The sequence below is a fragment of the Heliangelus exortis genome, chromosome 19 (genome assembly GCF_036169615.1).
Source record: "Heliangelus exortis chromosome 19, bHelExo1.hap1, whole genome shotgun sequence".
In the NCBI taxonomy this organism is placed as follows: Eukaryota; Metazoa; Chordata; class Aves; order Apodiformes; family Trochilidae; genus Heliangelus; species Heliangelus exortis.
In genome coordinates this window covers 10,377,377-10,395,576 of record NC_092440.1, presented here as the reverse complement: position 1 = coordinate 10,395,576, position 18,200 = coordinate 10,377,377, and the positions used below count along the sequence as shown (strand labels likewise).

The 18,200-nt window shown below is 49.5% G+C and overlaps 1 protein-coding gene and 1 long non-coding RNA gene across 26 annotated transcripts in view; one reads left to right on the top strand and one right to left on the bottom strand.

Moving 5' to 3' along the window:
* The window catches only part of LOC139805061 (uncharacterized), a 340,345-nt gene that overhangs the window by 113,444 nt on the left and 208,701 nt on the right, over window positions 1-18,200 (top strand). The window lies entirely within an intron of this gene.
* NCOR2 (nuclear receptor corepressor 2) overlaps window positions 1-18,200 on the bottom strand; it is a 225,672-nt gene that overhangs the window by 113,846 nt on the left and 93,626 nt on the right. For all 25 annotated transcript variants that reach the window (XR_011729673.1, XM_071763004.1, XM_071763026.1 and 22 more), the window contains one exon: window positions 17,684-17,864. Coding sequence is in view for 24 of the 25 variants with exons in the window: in XM_071763004.1 (XP_071619105.1) it covers window positions 17,684-17,864 (181 nt within the window). In the remaining variant the exon portion in view is untranslated. The remainder of the gene's footprint in view (window positions 1-17,683; window positions 17,865-18,200) is intronic.

The window sequence follows — 18,200 nt, the reverse complement described above, 5'->3', positions numbered from 1 at the left end:
CACAGGACCATGCTGGAAAGAAGAGCAGCATGAACCATGTCAAACAAGATGGGACTATGAGGGCAGCCCCTGGGAAAAGAGAAGACCCCCACCTCCTTCATGGAGGTCCTCCTCTATTTTGTTAAATTCTTGAGGGAGCTCTGAGTATTGGATGTCAAATGCATCCACCCAGAAATGGAGAGAGTGGGGATAGGTGAGGTCAGCTGAGATAAAAATAGACCTAACTGATGAAAACCAGCTTTTTAAATTCCAGTTAAAGAATCTCTCAGCTCCACCAGGCCCTTCAAATCAGAGGTCAGCAAAATCTCTGTGGCCACCACAGGGAGTAACTCTCCTGACCATGAGCTGGGGACAGAAGGACACCACACCAGAACACTCAGCTCCTCCTCCAGCAGCACCACAACTGCTGAGCCCGAGGAGCTGGCACCCCCACCAGCACCCCAGAGCCAGGGGCCCCTCCCTGCCCACTGCCCTTCACCTCTGCAGCTCCCAGATGAAGGAGCCTGGGTGCTGGGTGAGTTTTTCCACCCCTGGTGAAGGCACCAGGGATGAAGCAGCTGTTTAACAGCCATGGATCACAGCACACCACCAGCCTGACCTGAGCTGCTCCTCTCTGGCAGCTGCCCAAGGCTTTAATTAAAAGTTTATCCATTCATTTGCTTAGCAAGTGGATGGATTTCTTTTCCTGGGGAAAGGGAGGATGGGGGGGCAGGAAGAAGAGCTGCAGCTTGGTTTGTAACCCTAAACCAGGGCCAGGCTGGGCAGTCAGCCCACGGCAGCTGCTGGGGAGGGGGGAGGTGAACAAGTGAAGCAGCTCACACAACTTCCCCACCTTCAGAACAGCAGCCCCATGGCCCTGGACAAAGCCAACATTGTTCTGCACCAACTGGCACCAAGCATCCTCCCTTCCATGCTGATTTATGGCCACCAGCCAAGGCCACCTGCCAACCCTCTGCCTGGGCTGCTCCTCCTGTGGTGACAAGGGTGACATGATGGAGCCCAGTGGCACAAGGATGGCATGGATCCCCCCACGAAACAACATCCACAGCAAAGCTGCAGCAAGAAGGATGTTTCCCTACAAAATGGCCATGTCCCAGGACACCAGTATCTTTCACTGGTGCCTTCCTCCTCCTCTTCCCTGCTAAACCCTCTTCGAGCTGAAGGACACATCAAGCCAGCCAGGGAGGAACCATTGCTGGGTGCAGCTCAGAGGCATCCACACAGCTTCTCACTGCTGCCATCAAGGGACAGAAAGCAAAGGAGCAACCTGAAAGCCCTTCCTCATCACCCTGCCCCAAGAGCAGAGAAGCAGCAGAAAGATTTGCTGTTTCCAGCATCCATTCAGAAGAGAAAATAGAAGAACATCAAGTTTCTGGGAATACCAGAGAGCAGATTCTTGCTTTACTTCCCTGTGTTTTGACACCAAAACACAGCCTGCTGCACTGGGAAGGTGTTTTCCACACAATTTAGGGCCTTTGGAGGTTTTATTCTGGTGGTTTGGGGTTTTTAATCATGCCAGGAGGAGCATGACAACCATGAGAAGCAAAAGAAAACTCAAGTGCTCCTAACACCTTGTTCAGATTGAGGCATGGGAAGGGGTAAGTGGCAGTGACTTGTTGGTAGGTGGATTTTTCTGAAAGACCTCTCCATGTACATGAAACAAAACATACTCTCACATCTGTCAATATGCAAGGCAGGGCATCTTTTAAACTCCTGCTTGGCCTTTAAACCCTTTGGAAACTTGGTTTCTGATACATTTTCATCTTTTTACCTTGCCGAATCTGAAGCAAACCAGCAGTGAAACTGAGCAAGAGGAAGAGCTGCAAGTCACAGCACAAAACCCATCATCATCTGCTATTAGGAGATGGTTATAGCAAGAAAGGCAACAGCCCTGGACCTCCAATAACTGGCCACTGTCATTTCACAAGCACCTCTCTAAATAAAAGAAGTGACAAGCAGCCAGAAGAAAGAAAAATCAAACCTGAATGCAAAAAAGGTACCTTGCCTGTGCAGTGATGAGGTCCAAAAAGCAAAGCTCCTGCATTTACCCAAGGCATGAAGAAGCCTGTCTTCTAAATCAGAAAAATGGGCTGAAAAAAGGTTTGCAAAGATGAGAGCCCACCCAGAGCCTGGGGTGGACTCTAATGGAGAGAGATATTTTACTTAGGGCTCTGTCAAGAAGCTGCTCAAAATATTTTCCTCTGCTTCCTACAGTATTGCACCCAGGTTCTGAACAAGTGCAGTGTGAAACGTGAAATTCTTCTTATTAAGGTGAAGTCACAGACTTTGAAACCAGCACGAGCTGGGAGAGCTGGAATAAATCTGCTGGAGGGAAGAAAACAATTGGTGCATTACTCAAGTTGATATTTTCACAGTAATTATACTGTTTCCATGTGATTTGTCTTTAACAGGGCTAACAGCTACTGTAGTTCCTGTTTATCCCTGGCCTTATTATTATGTGATTTGTATGATAACAAGGGTGGGCAAGGGGGTGGCAGAGGCTGCACAAACCTTTCTGCAGCCAGAGGAGATGCTGGCACTGAAGAACACAATTCCTGCTGAAGAGTCTTTTCAAATAACAAGGCCAGGGTTTGGGGGTGGGCTCCTTCCACACACTTTTATTCCTAACACAGATAAAGTTAAGGGAGGAGCAAGCCTGCTGGTGCCTTGAAACCATGGAAGAAAGAAGGGAAAAGAAAAGGGTGAGCCAGCTGACTGCTGATGCTTTGAAAAACAAGCAAGTGGTAAATTTGCTGTTCCTCTTGTTAGAAAAACTTCCAGGAGGGTCCACAAGAGAAAAGGTGGTTGAGAACACCAACCCTGCTCCCAGGACATGCTAGAATCTGCACCAGTACACCCACTCCTCCTTAGTTTTCGTTACTGATCCACCTTGCAGTGCTCCCAGGGTGCTCGTGGGAGGTGGTGGGATGGAGAAGGGTGTCTGTGCCACGTGTCAGCCCAGCACCTATGGCTGGAAGCACCCCAGCTGCCATGAGGGGTAATTTCTCCTGGCTACTTCCCACTCTCAGGAAGCTCTGTTCCATCTGCATTTGACTTTTCTGATTCCCTCAGCACACCAACTGCCTCTTCAAGACTGTGCTGGTGGACCTTCCAAAATTTCACACCCACAGACAGACAGTGCTGGTGTGGCACTGGTGCACACCAAGCAAACAGAACCACTTGCTTGGGATGACTCTCAGGATCTCTAGCACAGCACCATGGTATTTGCCCTTCTTATTCTCTTCACTAAGTCATGCTCTTTCTCTGCCTTTCTGAACCAGATCATTAATGGTGCTCCTCCAAGCCCAGGACAGAGATTCAGGGATGCCAATGTCACCACTTCCACAGTCTGTTAACTTTCTAATTACCAACCAGCAGCAGTGTTTTCTGCTTCAGCACCAGGAGGGATTAAAGAGGTGTTATCTCCAGTTCCTGCCTACTCACACATCTCACATCCTCATGGGCTGGAGAAGATTCTCAAAGCAGGTTGAATGGGCATGGGCACCTCAAATTGTCCTCAAACCAATTCCCTCCCCCCCAAAACCACAAGAACAATGGGTGGGCTTGTGATCAGGCTGGCCTGCTGGTGAGGATGCCTTCACCATTCAGGCTTCTCCCAGCAGGATGGAGCCAGTGAACATCATTCATATCCACCAACTAAGACCACTCTGCATGCCAGGAGAGGCAGCTTGACCTCCCCAGGAGCTGGGGGCTGAGCAGCATCACACACCCCAGCAGAGGCAGAGCCCCCAGGGCTCTCCCACACACCCCAGGACAAACGCCAAGCAGGAGAGGCAACACCCCACACCACCAGGTTTTAAGGAAAAAAGGAAAAACACGCATAGAAAACTCTTCAGTGGGCCAAATATAGACCAAAGAAATTTTTTTCTTTGATTGGTGAAGTATTCAGTACATTCTCACTTATCACCAGCCCCTAAACGGGGAGCAGGGAGAAGTCAAAGGAGCTGAAAATGAACAACTTTTATCCCCAGAGAGAGGTTCTAGTACAAAGTCAGAGGGCCTGAGCAGTAAAAAGTACATCAAGTTATTGCAATCCTTTTGTTTGTGACCATCTGCTGAAGATGACTCTTTCAGCAGCCCAATCCTTCAAAAAGAGTTTTAATTCTAAAATACTACTGGGCTCTGGGCTGGGCTGGGCTGCATCCCCAGAGCTGCCTGAAGGGCTGCTGAAGCAGGATGGGATGGAGATGTGCATCTTGGTGTATGCAGCCTGGCTCTGGGGAGCACCAGTTCCCCCTGAGAAGCAAACCAGTATGCCCAAGGGATGCCACATGCCCAAGAAAAAGCATTGCCCACCAGCACGTGTGGACAGGGGGAACAAGGAAAACAGGGATCGTTTTCACTGGATGCAGCCTGGTCCATGCTCTCATGGGAATTCATGAGGCTGCAGACAAGCTGAAGACAAAGCTGACTTAAAAAAAATAAAATAAATAAAAATACGTCTGTGGCTTTCTGAGCAGGCCTACAGATTTCCTTTCCCCTGTAATCCAGCTGAATTCCATGCGTCCAGGGCAAAAAACATCCCAACAATTTCCAAGCTTGCAGGAAAGTAGGTCAAAAAACTTCCCCGATGTTTCAACAGCTTGAAGCAATTTAATTGCAAAACCAATACCAAATGCTGACCCTCCCTCCCCACCCCCCCCAGCAGATTTATGAGGTTGGTTAAAACCTGGCCAGCAAGGGGTTACAGTGAAACACACAAACCCAAGCCTAGGACCTGCTCTTCCAAAACTTGCTGGTGCTCAGCACAGCTGCTCCACTGGGATGCCCCTCACCCCCACTGCCTCTGGACCATCCCAGGATGTGACAGCAGCAGCAAAACGAGGCTCATGGACTCAGAGGTAGCCTAAACAACATGTCAAACCCAGAAAAACCACCTCAGGCAAACTCCCACTGAAGCCCAAGGCATTACACCAACAAATGGATGTGGTGCCTTTCATTACCTTCTTGCCTTTCCCCATTAATGGATAATAATTGCACTGAACACCAGTGTTCCCTACTGACTCTTCAGGAGTGATGAATTCTTCCCTCCCCATCTATTCATTAGAAAGAGGAGCTAATCACTCCACTGCCCATGAAATGCCTTTCTACTTAGCATTGCTGGACTTTCAGCTGACCCTCCGTTTGTTAAGACATCAGCTGTCTGGGCTGAAATTTTCCATGATGAATATTTACCTCAGGCAATTTTAGGTTTGGTTTGGTTTCTTCCTAAGCAGTAAATTTCAGCCAAAACAACTCTGCTGCTTCCAAGAACAAGTTTAGAGGGGAAAATGCCTTTCTGCAACATTCAGAAAGATTCTGGGAACCTTTCCTTTGAGCATCTTCTGCATAGTTGATACATCTGGGCAAGACTGCTCCATATCAGCCTTTTGTTGACTTTGAAAAAGTGTCCAAGTAAAAATAAAGATAAAAATCTCATTTTGGTGCCTGTGTAGAGGAAATTACTTTGAACTACTCTTTCATTTAACGTTCTTTCAATATTTTGCCCACCCAAAAGCCATCCAGAGCATAATTTCACCTGTGCTGATGCTGCATTCAGTGATGTGTCCATCATCCCTGCCACACGCCGCCTCTGGGCCACGACCCCATCTCCCTTTCACTGCCCTCCACTAAGCATCAAGGGAAAAAAACACCCTAATTTCACCCCAATTGGCAAAGCTACACCAGCCAAAGAGCAGGTGGGCAACAAGACAGCATGATTAAAGATACTGCAAGACGGAGCCAGATCCTGAGCCAGACCCAGCACCACACTGTCCACAGGAGGGCTGAGAAGAGCAGCACATTGCTCCTCAGCTTGGATGCAGTCAGCAAACCTCTGCTTGCAGGAACCTTAGCGGGCAGTGGGCAGGGTGGTCCCAGGTTGGTGGCTGCTCAGGGAGGGCAGGACAGGGCAGCCGGAGCCCCCATCAGGTCCTGCCCTGCACCCCAGGAAGCTCCAGCTCCTTCACTTGGGTGACACCAGGTGCATTCTCCAGCACATGGACAAACACGGGGGGAGGAGGGAAAATCCACCACGGCAGCTTCTACAAACCTCACTTATTTAAAAATAAAAAATTGAGGGGAAATGAAAAGACAAAAGCCCTTCTCAGCCTGGTGTTATCAAGCAGAGGAAATGAGACTTCTAAAGCTCCCATTCAGAGAGAAGTGGGGGGAGAGAAATCACACTCCAGACGCACTTGAGCGAACAGCTTTTGAAATGGAAATGTTGCTCTTCAGAAACATTTAAATTTCCTCCCATTGCCAGGGAGGAGGAAGGAGGCAGAGGAGGGAGCAGGGACTCCTCAGCCATGCAAATCCAAACGGGGTCCATTCAGGGCAGCACCCTGTCGAGAGAGGATTTGGCAGGGAATTAATCAGGACCGGCACACGGTATTAATATTGGGCTTGAAGGGGCAGCAGATTTAGGGAGGAGAGAAGGGAATGAATGCAGACAGCTCTGTTTTACCACCACTGCAAGGAAGATATACCTAAAGGCTGCTCACGCCCCGTCCCTCTGCTCTCCCTGCATAATGATCACCCAAATTATTTTCCCCTGAATCCTGAAGGTTGAGCTACCTACCAAGGAAGAGCTTGACTGGTGAAGAAACACAAGCAAGATCTAAGATGGTTTGAGCAGTGGCTGTGGTGAGTTGTGGGACCAACCCAACCTCCTTACATGCAAGAGCCATTGCACTAAGCCAGGGTCACCAAAAACTGTCCCAGAGCCTCCCCGTGCATCAGGCATGGGCTGAAAGGTCCCAGCACCAAACTCCTGCAGCCTCCCAGCAGCTCCTCTTCCAACTGTGTCAACTCAAAAACCAGAAGTCACTGCTTGTACAACAATCCACTGAGCTTCCCTTGCCAACTGCATGCTACCACTTCATTGCTCTGACGGGTCACTCAATGTACAGCTTCATTTTAGCTGTGCTCTCGGGTATATAAAGCAGGACATCAAATACCTCTCATCTGTAAATACCAGAAATGTTAAGACTGCAACAAAAGCAGATTTAACAGCAATACTCCAAAGACTTCCCCTGCCCCCAAAATCTAGTAAGATCCCACAAGATCAATTTTTATCAGTAAAGTCACTTTACTTCTGGCCAGAACACCTCTGTGGGCACATCTTGTGAGACTCACACACACACATGAGATCTGAACCAAGCAGCCTGGGCATGGGGAGAGGTCACTGGCGAAGCTGAGATGTGAACTTCTTTGCCTGAGACCAAAAAAACAATCAGCTTTTTCATCCGACTTCCATTATTTGTGGCTGCACTGGAAAACTTGCCTAGGCACGAAACGATGCTTGTGGCTGCTTAGACGCTTTTGAAAAATTGTTAACCAGCATGAAGAACAGGCTTGTGGGGGAAAAGCAGCCCTTCCCTCGAAACAGCTTGGTTTGTCTTTTCATGAAGATTTTAGTGGCCTCATCTGTCCCCACTGAAGCCTGTTGAACTCCCCCTTCATTTTGGAAACTCCCCTTCAAGCTGGCACTGGCAAAACGCTGTCCCCAACTCCTGCACGGGACATAGTGGGGACACCTCCACGTCCCAAGGAACCCACCAGCAGCCTGACAGCCCCTCAGGACACAGAGAACGCACACAGCAGCCACAGTCCCAAGCACCCCACAGGCAGCAGTGCTACCACAACACCATGGGGACCCCGGGGCAAGGCCCTGGGTGCCTGCACACCCCTCTGCAGAGCAGGGGGTGGGCGCAGGATCTGCGCCGAGGGGAGCAGGGATGGCGCAAAGCCACCCTCAGCTGCACCATCGGTCAGAGCCACCACCTCCTGCCTTCAATGCTTTATTGTTCCAATAATTGTGCAGACACGTGGAAGGGGGAGCCTCGACATTGGCCGCTTGTTTGAGGAGCCATTTCCTTCCCTGCTCCGCCTGCTTTTCCGCCAGGGAGGCCGCATCCTGAGCCCCCGGGGGTGGGCGGAGGGGGAATGGAGGGGCTGGATGTCCCTGTGGCCATCCCCACAGCCAGCGAGCCAGGAAGGGGGGAGGAAATCATGTCCCTCAGCAGCAGGAAACACGGGCGGGTGCTGGTCCAGACGTGAGCCATCAGCCCAGCCCTCTGCCTCGACAAGCCCAGAAAAACAACATAGAAGGAACCTTTAAAGAGAGGTTGAGATTTCTTTGGAGATTTGTTCGGTTCTTTTGTTTGTTTGTGGGGGGTTTTTGGGTTTGTTTGGTTGGCTTTTTAGTTGTTTTCCACCCCATTCAACACGTCAAGACAGTCACAGGGTGCAGGAACCATCACGGTGTCTCATCTGTGACCCTCCTGAAGGATCACACTCAGCTCTGCAGTCACAGCAAGACTGAGCAAGGAAAGACCAAACACTTGACAAGAGTGCAGGATAAAGTGGGTCCCAAAGGCTCAGGGCAGAAGCACCACTTCTAATTGCAAATGGTTGTGGGAATCACTCAAACTGCAAACCTCTGCCCAGGCTGTTCCTGCAGAAAAACATGAAGAATCCCTGCCTCCAGGCCAGGATGTTACAGGGAAAAAAAACCGAACATCTCAGCTCCCATAGCATGAATAAGCCCACAGTGAATTTGTTATTATCTGTTAGCAAAGCAGCAGCTTCCCACCAAGGCTGGAATTTCCATCTTGGTTTGGCAGCAACAGAGCTGCAAAATGATTACTGTGTTTACTTTTCCTTTGCTAACTATAAAATCCCATTCCATTGCCCTGCCAAGAATGACTGAAGCTAATAAAATTCAGGCATTTGGAAGAAAGCAATAATAAACCTCCCTTTTGGGGCCTTTATGATGAAATTTCCCCACTCTGATCAGCGATTATGCTGCATTCATGAACACTAGTGATGTCTCCAAGCGCACCCAGATTGACTCAAATCAGTATTTAGCTTTGCTCGAGACTGTAAAGCCTCCGTGTGGCTGCTGAAGACAGGATCACTGAACTGCACAGCTAGAAGCAACCTTTGAAAAAACAGCTAAAAAGTATATAAGGCAGCACATACATGTATTTATGTGTGTGTGTATATATGAAAAAATGTAATCCTTGCAATCACCTACAGACCTGCAGAAAAGTAGACGCACAAAAGATTCATGGATGCATGAATCTGCAAATCCCTCTCCAAATATCTTGAAAGCCATTAATATCATGCACACGATATATTTATATACACATACCTGCCTATCCTTTTTGTAGCTTTTCGTGTTTGAAAGACTGTAATGTTCCCATGTTTACATCTGCCACTCTGCCTGCAGCTGAGGCAGAAACACATTAGGTGCTGGGGGCAATCTGTTCCACATCATACCTGGGATGGCTGGCAGGAGATGAAATAAGCCAGATCTGAAAAACAACCTGAATAAAAGCCTGCACTGGGTTTGGTCACGTAACCACGTGGGGTGGCTCACCAGGCAATGGTTCTTTCTTAAGCAGCCACAGGAACGATAGCATCCAAAGCAGAGATCAGAAGGCAGAAACTATCACTGTGGCTCCTTTGGGAACAGCACAGGGAGGAGAAAAATCAGCCATGTCCCTCGTCAGGGCAGTGATCAGAGCAAGTTGTTCAAAGGCAAGCTCAGGAAGCGTTCCCATGCAGGCAGAGGAGGTGATAAAAGTGCCCAAGAGAAACCCACTAGCTGGCATGTGCTGGAGCAGGGTGCTGTGGGCTCTGCACCCCTGGGGGGAATCCCTCGGGATGTGGCACAGCAATCACACACTGGGCAACCCCTCAGCTGTTGCCCACCTTCTCCTCTGCTGCTGGGCACTGCCAGAGGACAGTGATCTGCTATTCCCCTGCATCCCTCAGGATGTACCAGTGCAGGATTAAAAGGTCACGAGTCCTGGCCTGGGATGAATGGGAGCTGAGCACCAGCACGTGCAGACGATGCTTGGTCAGAGCACTAAGATGATCAAGGGGTATCTAGGTCTAGGTCAGGACTACAAGGAGTCATGGCTCAGATCATATCATCCTGCACTGCATCTCCCCCACTGATTTTGCTTTCGATTCACCAAAGCTGGGGTAGGACAGAGCACATTGCTCCCCCCGAGCCAGCTCTGCTGCTAGATACAAGCCCATTTCCAAGGGCAGAGGGAGCAGACTCCACTCTGTCCTCCCTCCTTATCCTCCTGGAAAAAGGTGCCAAGAATTAGAATTACATTTTTCAAGAGCAGCAGAACAAGCCGAGGGCCAGTCAGCTTGTCCTAAAACAACCCCTCTTCTCACCAAGCAAGCAGCCAGCATTCCTGATGCACACCAGTGTCCATCGCCCCTCGCTCCACCACCCCCACAAAAGCAGCACAAAGCTGCAGAGCATTTCATGTTGGAGCAAGCCAGAAAACCCTCCAAATGTTCTCTGCCTAAAACACAGCCAAAGCATTTCTATGTTTAAAAAGCAGGTTTGGGTCCAAAAAAGAAAGTGTGGCCCTTTGGCACTCAACAGCTCCTCTCTCTTGTTATCAATGCTGAGCGTGATGTTAAGAGCTGAGGCTCCACAAAGCACGGACATGAAGTCACAGAGCTTTAGCAAGGGCTGTTGCCATGTTCAATGTTATTACAGCTCCATCACCACAGGCACAAAGAGCAGCAACTCCTCTGCCAAATCCATCTCTGAAATCACTCCCCCACCCAGCCCCTCCAGCAGCAGCAGGCAAACACCATTGATTGCTGCTGCATCTCCTCCACAGCTTCCTTACCCAGCGCTGGTAAGGAAGGATTTAACATGAAATACTCTTCTCCTCAAAACACAGCACACAAAATTAATCTGATGGATGTCACAACTCACTGGCTTTCGTTGAGTGAGTCAGAGCTGCATTTCATCACGATGGAAAAGTACAGAACCAAAAAATGTGCTGGGTGCTGTATATTCACAGACAAGACACCTGAGTTGCTCCCACCAAACCCCTCACCCTCCCCAGGAAGACTTGGCGAGGAGAAGCAGGAAGGGATGAGGAGTTTATCTGTGAGAAAACGTACATGCTTGCAAATCTGTAACAATCTCCTGCTGCCTCCATAGAACCATAACACGGTTTGGGTTGGAAGGGACCTTGAAGATCCCCTGAAGATCATCTAATTCCAAGCCTCCTGGATAAGCAGGGACATCTCCCACTAGCCCAGGTTGCTTCAAGTCCCATCTACCCTGACCTTGAACACTGCCAGAGAGGAGGCATCCAAAACTTCCCTGGGCAACGTGGGAATTCTTCCTCATAGTGAAGAATTTCTTCCTGATGCCTATATTTCTTTCTAATGTCTTTGTCACCTGCAATACCCCACCCTAAAACACATCTGGATCCAGCAGCTGGAGCAATGCCCCATGAGCAGCAGCACCCACACCTATTCCCAGAAGATGAGGTGAAGAGAAGAACCCCATACCAGGCAGAAACTGCATGAGAAGAAAAAAATACCCAGGACATCCCTTTGAGTACCAGGACTGAATGCTTCCCTGGCAATTTATTACAGGTGGGGATTTCTTTTCTACCAGAAATGTGCAAAAACATATTGACCAAAGGTGGACACACCAACCCCATTTCCCAAGTCCCACACAAGGACTCACAAAGTGAAGCAGCACACTAGCTTTGCTCCCTCATGTTTTCAGAATATAACAGGGCACATAATAATCCTTGCTATTAAAGAAAAAAATAGATACACATAACAGATGTCCTGGCACTTCAAAGATGGAGAAGAAAAATCTCATGAAGCCACGCAGCACACCCAGCTCACAATGCTGCCCTTTTGCAAGCAGGAAAAACTGGCAGTATTTCTTCCAATTACAGGGGTGAGGCACACAAAATCAAGGGACTCTCTTTCCCTCAAGCATATCAGGTGAGATGTCGCACTGCATGAGCCTCCTAATATTGACTGAAGGGAGCAGAAAAGTCCAATTATGCAAATGATGAAGCAGGCTCCCCAGAAGCAGCCAGCCTTATCACAAAGCCCTGCTCCACCACTACCATTTGAAAGGCAATTTAAAAGGTTGTTTGGGATGTCGATCACCACAAATGATCTGAAAAAGTGTGAACCCACCTGTGCTTGAAGCACCATCAGCTTGCCTGTTGGTTTTCCAGCTGTGCTGAGCCTCAGCCCTGCTCCCTGTGGCTCCAGGACCTCTCCGGGGCTGAAGTAGCCAGGGCAGGGGTGATCCAGGCTATGGGCAGCATGGAAAAGGTCAAGCTCAGGTTTTACATACTGTCTCTAGAGCATTTTCACAGCCCACGAGGGTTTTCCCTGCCATGCCCACATCTCTCAGGCTATATCCTCAGTCCTATGGCCATAGAAACTTCAGCTCCAAAATTACACATATTCAGTTGTCCTGTCATTCAGAGTGCTCCTTCCCTTCACCCAGGGCTGGTTGGAGGAACCAAGTATCTCCCAACACCTGACACTTGCAAATTAAACCAGTCTGTGTCCACAGTGGATGGGATGGAGCACCCTGTTCAGATGAAGCACTTCTCTGGCTGTTTGATCCCCCATCCTGAGCTGAGGCACAGCCTGCTGACAGGTCCTTACAGCCATCCTGGCACAGCCACTGTGCAGTGACCTCTTGGGCACACCAGGAGAGCCAGACTGCTTGCACAAGGCAGCCACCCACTCCCAAAGGTGTGTGCTCTAGCATAGGTGAGCAGGGGGACAACATGCTCACACTCATCCTCCAGGGATTTGGAAATGATCTTCAGAGCAGGGAGGAAAGCAGAGGAAGGAAGAATGCCAGCCAGAAGTGTCTGCACTGTGATAATGTGAACAATGAAAATATTTCAGCTTTCAAACATGTTTGGAATGATAGAAAATGCCAAGAGCTCCCTCATCTTCCCAGAAATAGCTTTGAATCCCTGCTGCCCTATCACAAAGTCCTCCCTTCTCCCTCCCCCACTCCACCAAATAATTTTTGCAATCAGATTTTTTTATCAAGCTCGAGTCAACAGTATGAGCAACCACATGGCAGGTGGGTGATATGGAACACTGTGCAGGGGTCCTCATACAGCTGCTGAACTTGACAGCCCCAGGCCACTGGCTCTTGATGGGCTCCCAACTGCACCATGGGATCATGGGATCATGGGGAAAGCCCAGCCTGCCTCCTGGCCAAGCCAGCTGCAATGGGGAAGGAAGAAAAAAGCAGGAATGACATTGGTATGGATGGACTGACTAAAATTGTTGCATTTCACTGCTCAGCCCTGAGGTTAGAGCCACTTCTATAGGAGTCCACTCCTTCAAGAAGCAGCTGGAGAGCCGTGCAGCACATGCAGGCTTGCAAGTTCATCAAAAGCGCTAGAAACCAGCCCGGAGTTCTTTTTCCCAAGTGAAAAACAATCTCCAGCAGGGAAGGGAGAGCCCAACGGGATCCACGCTGCAGCCTCAGAGGCCACGGGAGGACAGGCGCCCAGGGCCAGATGATGCTCACAGCTCCGGTTCCTCCTCCAGCCCCTCTGCGCTATTGTTTGGCGGCAATACATCACAGGGAGGCGCTGGAATTCAGTCTGGATTTCTACAAGAGGGAGCCCGGGGTGGGGGGAACCAAGATGCCGCCTCCCTTTTCCTTGCCGATTCCCGGGGCTGCCGCCGTGCTCAGCTCCTTTCTCCACCCCCACGCATCCCGTCGGAGCGCGGCGACTCTCCCAGTTCAAAGCGCGGCTGCTGCGTTTCCACCCCCTCTGTTCCCTTCCCCTCAAGCACTGGATTACTCAATTAGAGATTATGCTTTTGCCAGCTACCTCCAAGCCAACTGGGGCCTCTGCCAAGGTCAACGCAAGTTGCAGCCAGTTTCATTAATAACTCCAAGACCAACCCACTGGAAATTCTGAGAGGTTAATCCCAGCAACAGATCAATGTTCCCATAACAAAGCCACCCAGCAGAAAATGCCACCGGTGATTTACCAGCTGGCCAGCCCAGAGAGCTGCGGTGCTGCCCCTCTGAGCATCCCCTCCCCCCCTTTTGCTGGGGAGAATCCTGCTGCAGGAGTTCCCAGTGTCCTGGCACACTGGGATTGCTGGGATGGAGCAGCAATCCCAGCCAAGGCACCAGAGGAGGCAGAGGGCCCAAAAAGGTTTTTTGGTTGTCCTCGGTACTCTGCCAGCCTGTGGCCACCAGAGCAGGAATTGGTGGGCTAGCCAAGAGCCTTTCCATCCCACAGCTTGTCTGTTCCAAGAGTTTGTAGTAAATTGGGCTCCGGAATGGGCAGCCAGTGTGAAATTTGCCATGTAGGCTGCTGGCTTCAATGCATCATTAAAAAGGCATTTTAAATGCATTAAATCCTCCTTTTTCGATCAATCGCTTTTACAGCTAGATTAATGTGCATCAAAGCAAATACCCTTTGCCCTAATTCCTGCTTGCTTCACCATACATATTTCCTGGCCTTGGTGCTGTTTTTTCCAGGTCTCCCCCTTTCCCTTTTCTTATTCCATTTTTCCTTTTTTTTTTTTGTCCGCAGCATAACAACACTCATGCAGAAAGGGAAGAAATTAAAACCCTTCCACAATGTAAAGCAGAGTCCAAGTCCTAGCAACACATGGCTTCCTAATAGCCTTTTTCCATCAATAGTTGTTAATTATGTTGACAAAAGGGGGAAGTGGCATTGTCCCTTGTGCAGATGGGGAAATCTGAGATACGGAGAGGGGAAGAGACTTACCCGGTGACCAGCAGCTTGCCAGGGCAGATGGCAGCAAGGTTCAGGTTTCCTAAACCTCCACCCAGCCCCATCCCAGTGGGACTACATGGCTCCCCCTGTAAGCTTATTCCTGCTGGAGCCGTGGTCTGTGTGGAAGTGCAGCCAGCCTTTGCAAGGGGACTACATGCAGACCATGACTGACTCACATCCTATAGGAAGGATCAACAAACTACATACGTGATGGAAAAGCAGTCTCAGAAATGGGATGCACAAGTGGAAGCATAATGGGAATAAGAAGAGATGGAAGGGGGAAGCAGGACTAACTAACCTCTAGCTCTGGAGAGGGGAGAGAGCAGACACTGCTCTGCCAGACGTGTCCTGCTCCCTGTCACAGGCAGCACCAGCTGAGCACGTATGTGCAGAGACAGGGGAGCCTGCAGATGCATTACTGGCCTGCTCTGGAGCCGTCTGGTTCCCTGCTATCTGCTGCTACGTGAGGAAGGGCCACAACTTTCTCTATTGGAAAGAAAGCAGAAGCCACCAAGGGTCCTGGGAATCAGCTTCTGCAGCTCTGCCAAGTGCACACCCGGCAAGTCTGCCTCACGGCAGCTTTTCCAGCAGAACCTTGGAAAGACTGAAAAGCAGTCCTGCTGTAGTTTTGCCTGGTTATTCTCAGCCAGCTCCAGGGAGCACCTTGTTGGAGCAGCAGCCCCTGTTGGCACTGAGGGCATGGGGAGATTTCATTTCTCCTGCCTCCATCCAGCAGCAGGAGCCCAGGGCCATGTGCACTGCACCAATGTCACAGCAACCCCGCTGGCAGGCAAAATGATGCTTAAATTGGGGAAAACAGGGAAGGAAACAACCTTCTGCATCCTGGCTTGAAAAACACCAGGGCTGGAGGATATGAGCCATGTGAAGTTCATACAGAAAGGCAGTTTCTTTTACTGAACAACTGAGATTTAGCTGTAAAGCTGCTGCTCTCAGAAGGCGTGATGCCCAACAGCACCTCTGCTTTCTCCAGCTACAAGACACTGATCTGTAAGATATCACCTTCTCCTTGCAAATCAAGCCTTGCTTGGAGCAAGGCTGCAATGATCCTGAGTGGAGTAAAGGGGCTGAGCTCACCCCACGTTTGGGAAAGGTAGGTAAGGAATTAAAGACTCTGAAGATAAAAGCTCTGGAACCTGTTACCAGCATCTGCCACATCAATTACTTCATCCCTGTTCAGAGCATAGATTATGGCCCACGACAGAGGTCTTGGAAAGGCACAGAACTGGTGTTAACTTCTCTCCCCTGGGCTGAGGGTTGGTAAACATGATCTAACTGGTAGTTATCAGGAACTTGCTAAACTTGCACTGCCACAGACGTGACTCTGCATCTCAGCTGCTCTGAAACCAGCAGAGACCAACAGGAATCCACTGCCCAAAAGCAATATCCATTGCTGTAGCATTATTCACCCCTTGTGACATCCTGGCCTGGCACCCAGAGCATATAAACTTTATCCTTTTTCTTGAGGGTTATTAGGAACTCTCTATTTTATGAAAAAATAGCTCAATCTGCAAAGTCACCACGAAAAGCAGTCCTAGCACTGTTACTCTGAGGAGTAAACGGAGCTTTTCCCCAAGCAGTGACTGCAGCAACGTGGAATGGGGTAAGGGGTAAGCAAACAACTCCTTGGATCCTCTGTCCAAACAAGGGCCAGTGTGTTTAGTAATACTGGGCACACGTGGTGCATCTCACCCAGCTTCCATAGCTGCCCTAGATAAAGTATTGAACAACTTCATCAGGCATTGAGTCAGCAGCACAGATGGAACAGCCAATTTCTCTGCAGCTCTGGTCACTGGGACACATCCTGCCACCACATGTGTGCCACCACTCCAGTCCATGCACATCTCACAGATAAACCTTCAGGTTGGTGGTCCTACATCCTGCTCTCAATCATTTCAACAGCACCAAGATGATCCCAGTCTTGCCCCATCAAAACTATTCTGGAAACAGACCCTGCTAAATCTGAGCAACTATCCCAGCTCCACTTTAGCTCTTACCAGTCATGGACACCACTTTTTTTTTTTTTTTTTCTTCCTCCCAGACTCTGAAATTACAACTGGCTCCACTAAAAGCATAATCTTGTCTTGCTGAACTGTATCTCATAGCTGTCTCCCTCTCTCTCATTAATAAATGTTTTAAGCCCCATAAAATGCATGTAATTCTTGGAAAATGTGTCACAGATCGAGAAGCAAACACAGCCCCTGAACTCAACAACCAGTGCCTCAAGAGCAGCTTTGCCTATTAGAAACAAACAGCTGAGACAATGTGCAGTTTTCTGGCAAGAGGCAGAACAGAACTGCTGCTGGAAATACAGCATGCAGGCAGAAAAGCCATCCTGCTTTCCTCACATCTTTGGAGAGGGATATTTTTTATTTCATGGCCAGCAGTTCATTTTTCCTTATCAGCCACACAACCCAGCATCCCTCAGGTATCCTCTCAAGTTCAGAGCCACCACAACACATCCCAGTGGCATGGAGCTTGTCACAGCATCACCTCCTGAAGGCACATCTCAGAAGGAACAGCCAAGATGGGACACAAAAGGGCCACAGCACCTCAGTGACATTCTTTCTAAGGCAATACACTACCAAGAGCTAAAGGAGAGCAAGATGATGTGTCTGATGCATGTCTTGTGGTCTCCAAGTTCAAAATGGCTCTTAAACCAGAGCTGCTCCATCCCTTCCAGCATCAGTTCCCCATTCCTAATCATCCCTTTCCTCCAAAGGATCCATAAGAAAGGTCAAATCAGGGCACAGTATCCAGAAAAACCAGATATGACCATTCCTCATTCAGCCTATGGGAGCTTCCAAATTGTTCTGGTGCATCTAATAGTAAATGCAAGCCCATGAATAGCACAGTTATAGGGAAAGCAGATATAGGGAAAGCAGACCCAAAGAGGTCCCCCCATATCAGTCAATACCCCCCAACACCAAGCACTGCTTGATGCATCAGGAAACACCATCTATACCCATTTCAGCAGCAGCTCAGAGCCTCAAACAAGCCAAGGTGACCCCAAAACACAGACCCCCACACCCAGATGACATCCCTGATTGTTGTCCCCTTACCTTTGAGAGGTCCTCTGTCCCTCCCTGCTGGCTCTGGTTCATGAGAGGCGAGTGCCGCATCAGGGGGTCCTGCAGCAGATCCAGGCGGGGTCTCTTGGTTTCAATGAACTCCAAGTCTGATGGCTTGGTCAGGTCAGAGAGATAGGAATGAGCCTCAGTCCTCAGGTGCAGCTCCTGAGATCTGGGGGCAAAGAGAAAGGAGCCTTTAGAAAACAAACCACCTTTGCTCTCCCAAGCTCTGACTGCAAGGCACTCAGAGGGCTCAATTTCTACCCATTTCCCAGAAGGATGCATGAAGGAAGGTCAGGTGGCCCTGGACTCAAACATCTCAGCTCCTGCAGACCCAAGAAGCACAGTTCCATAGATCAGTCTCCAGGCATGACATCTCCTGAAGTGCATCATCTAGGGTAGCAGGACATTGGGTGCACCATCACAGCCCTATGGACCATCCTGCTCTTCCCACCGTGTCACCTGAAAAGCCCTGCTGCCATCTCCTGTCTCACCATGTTCCCTGGCT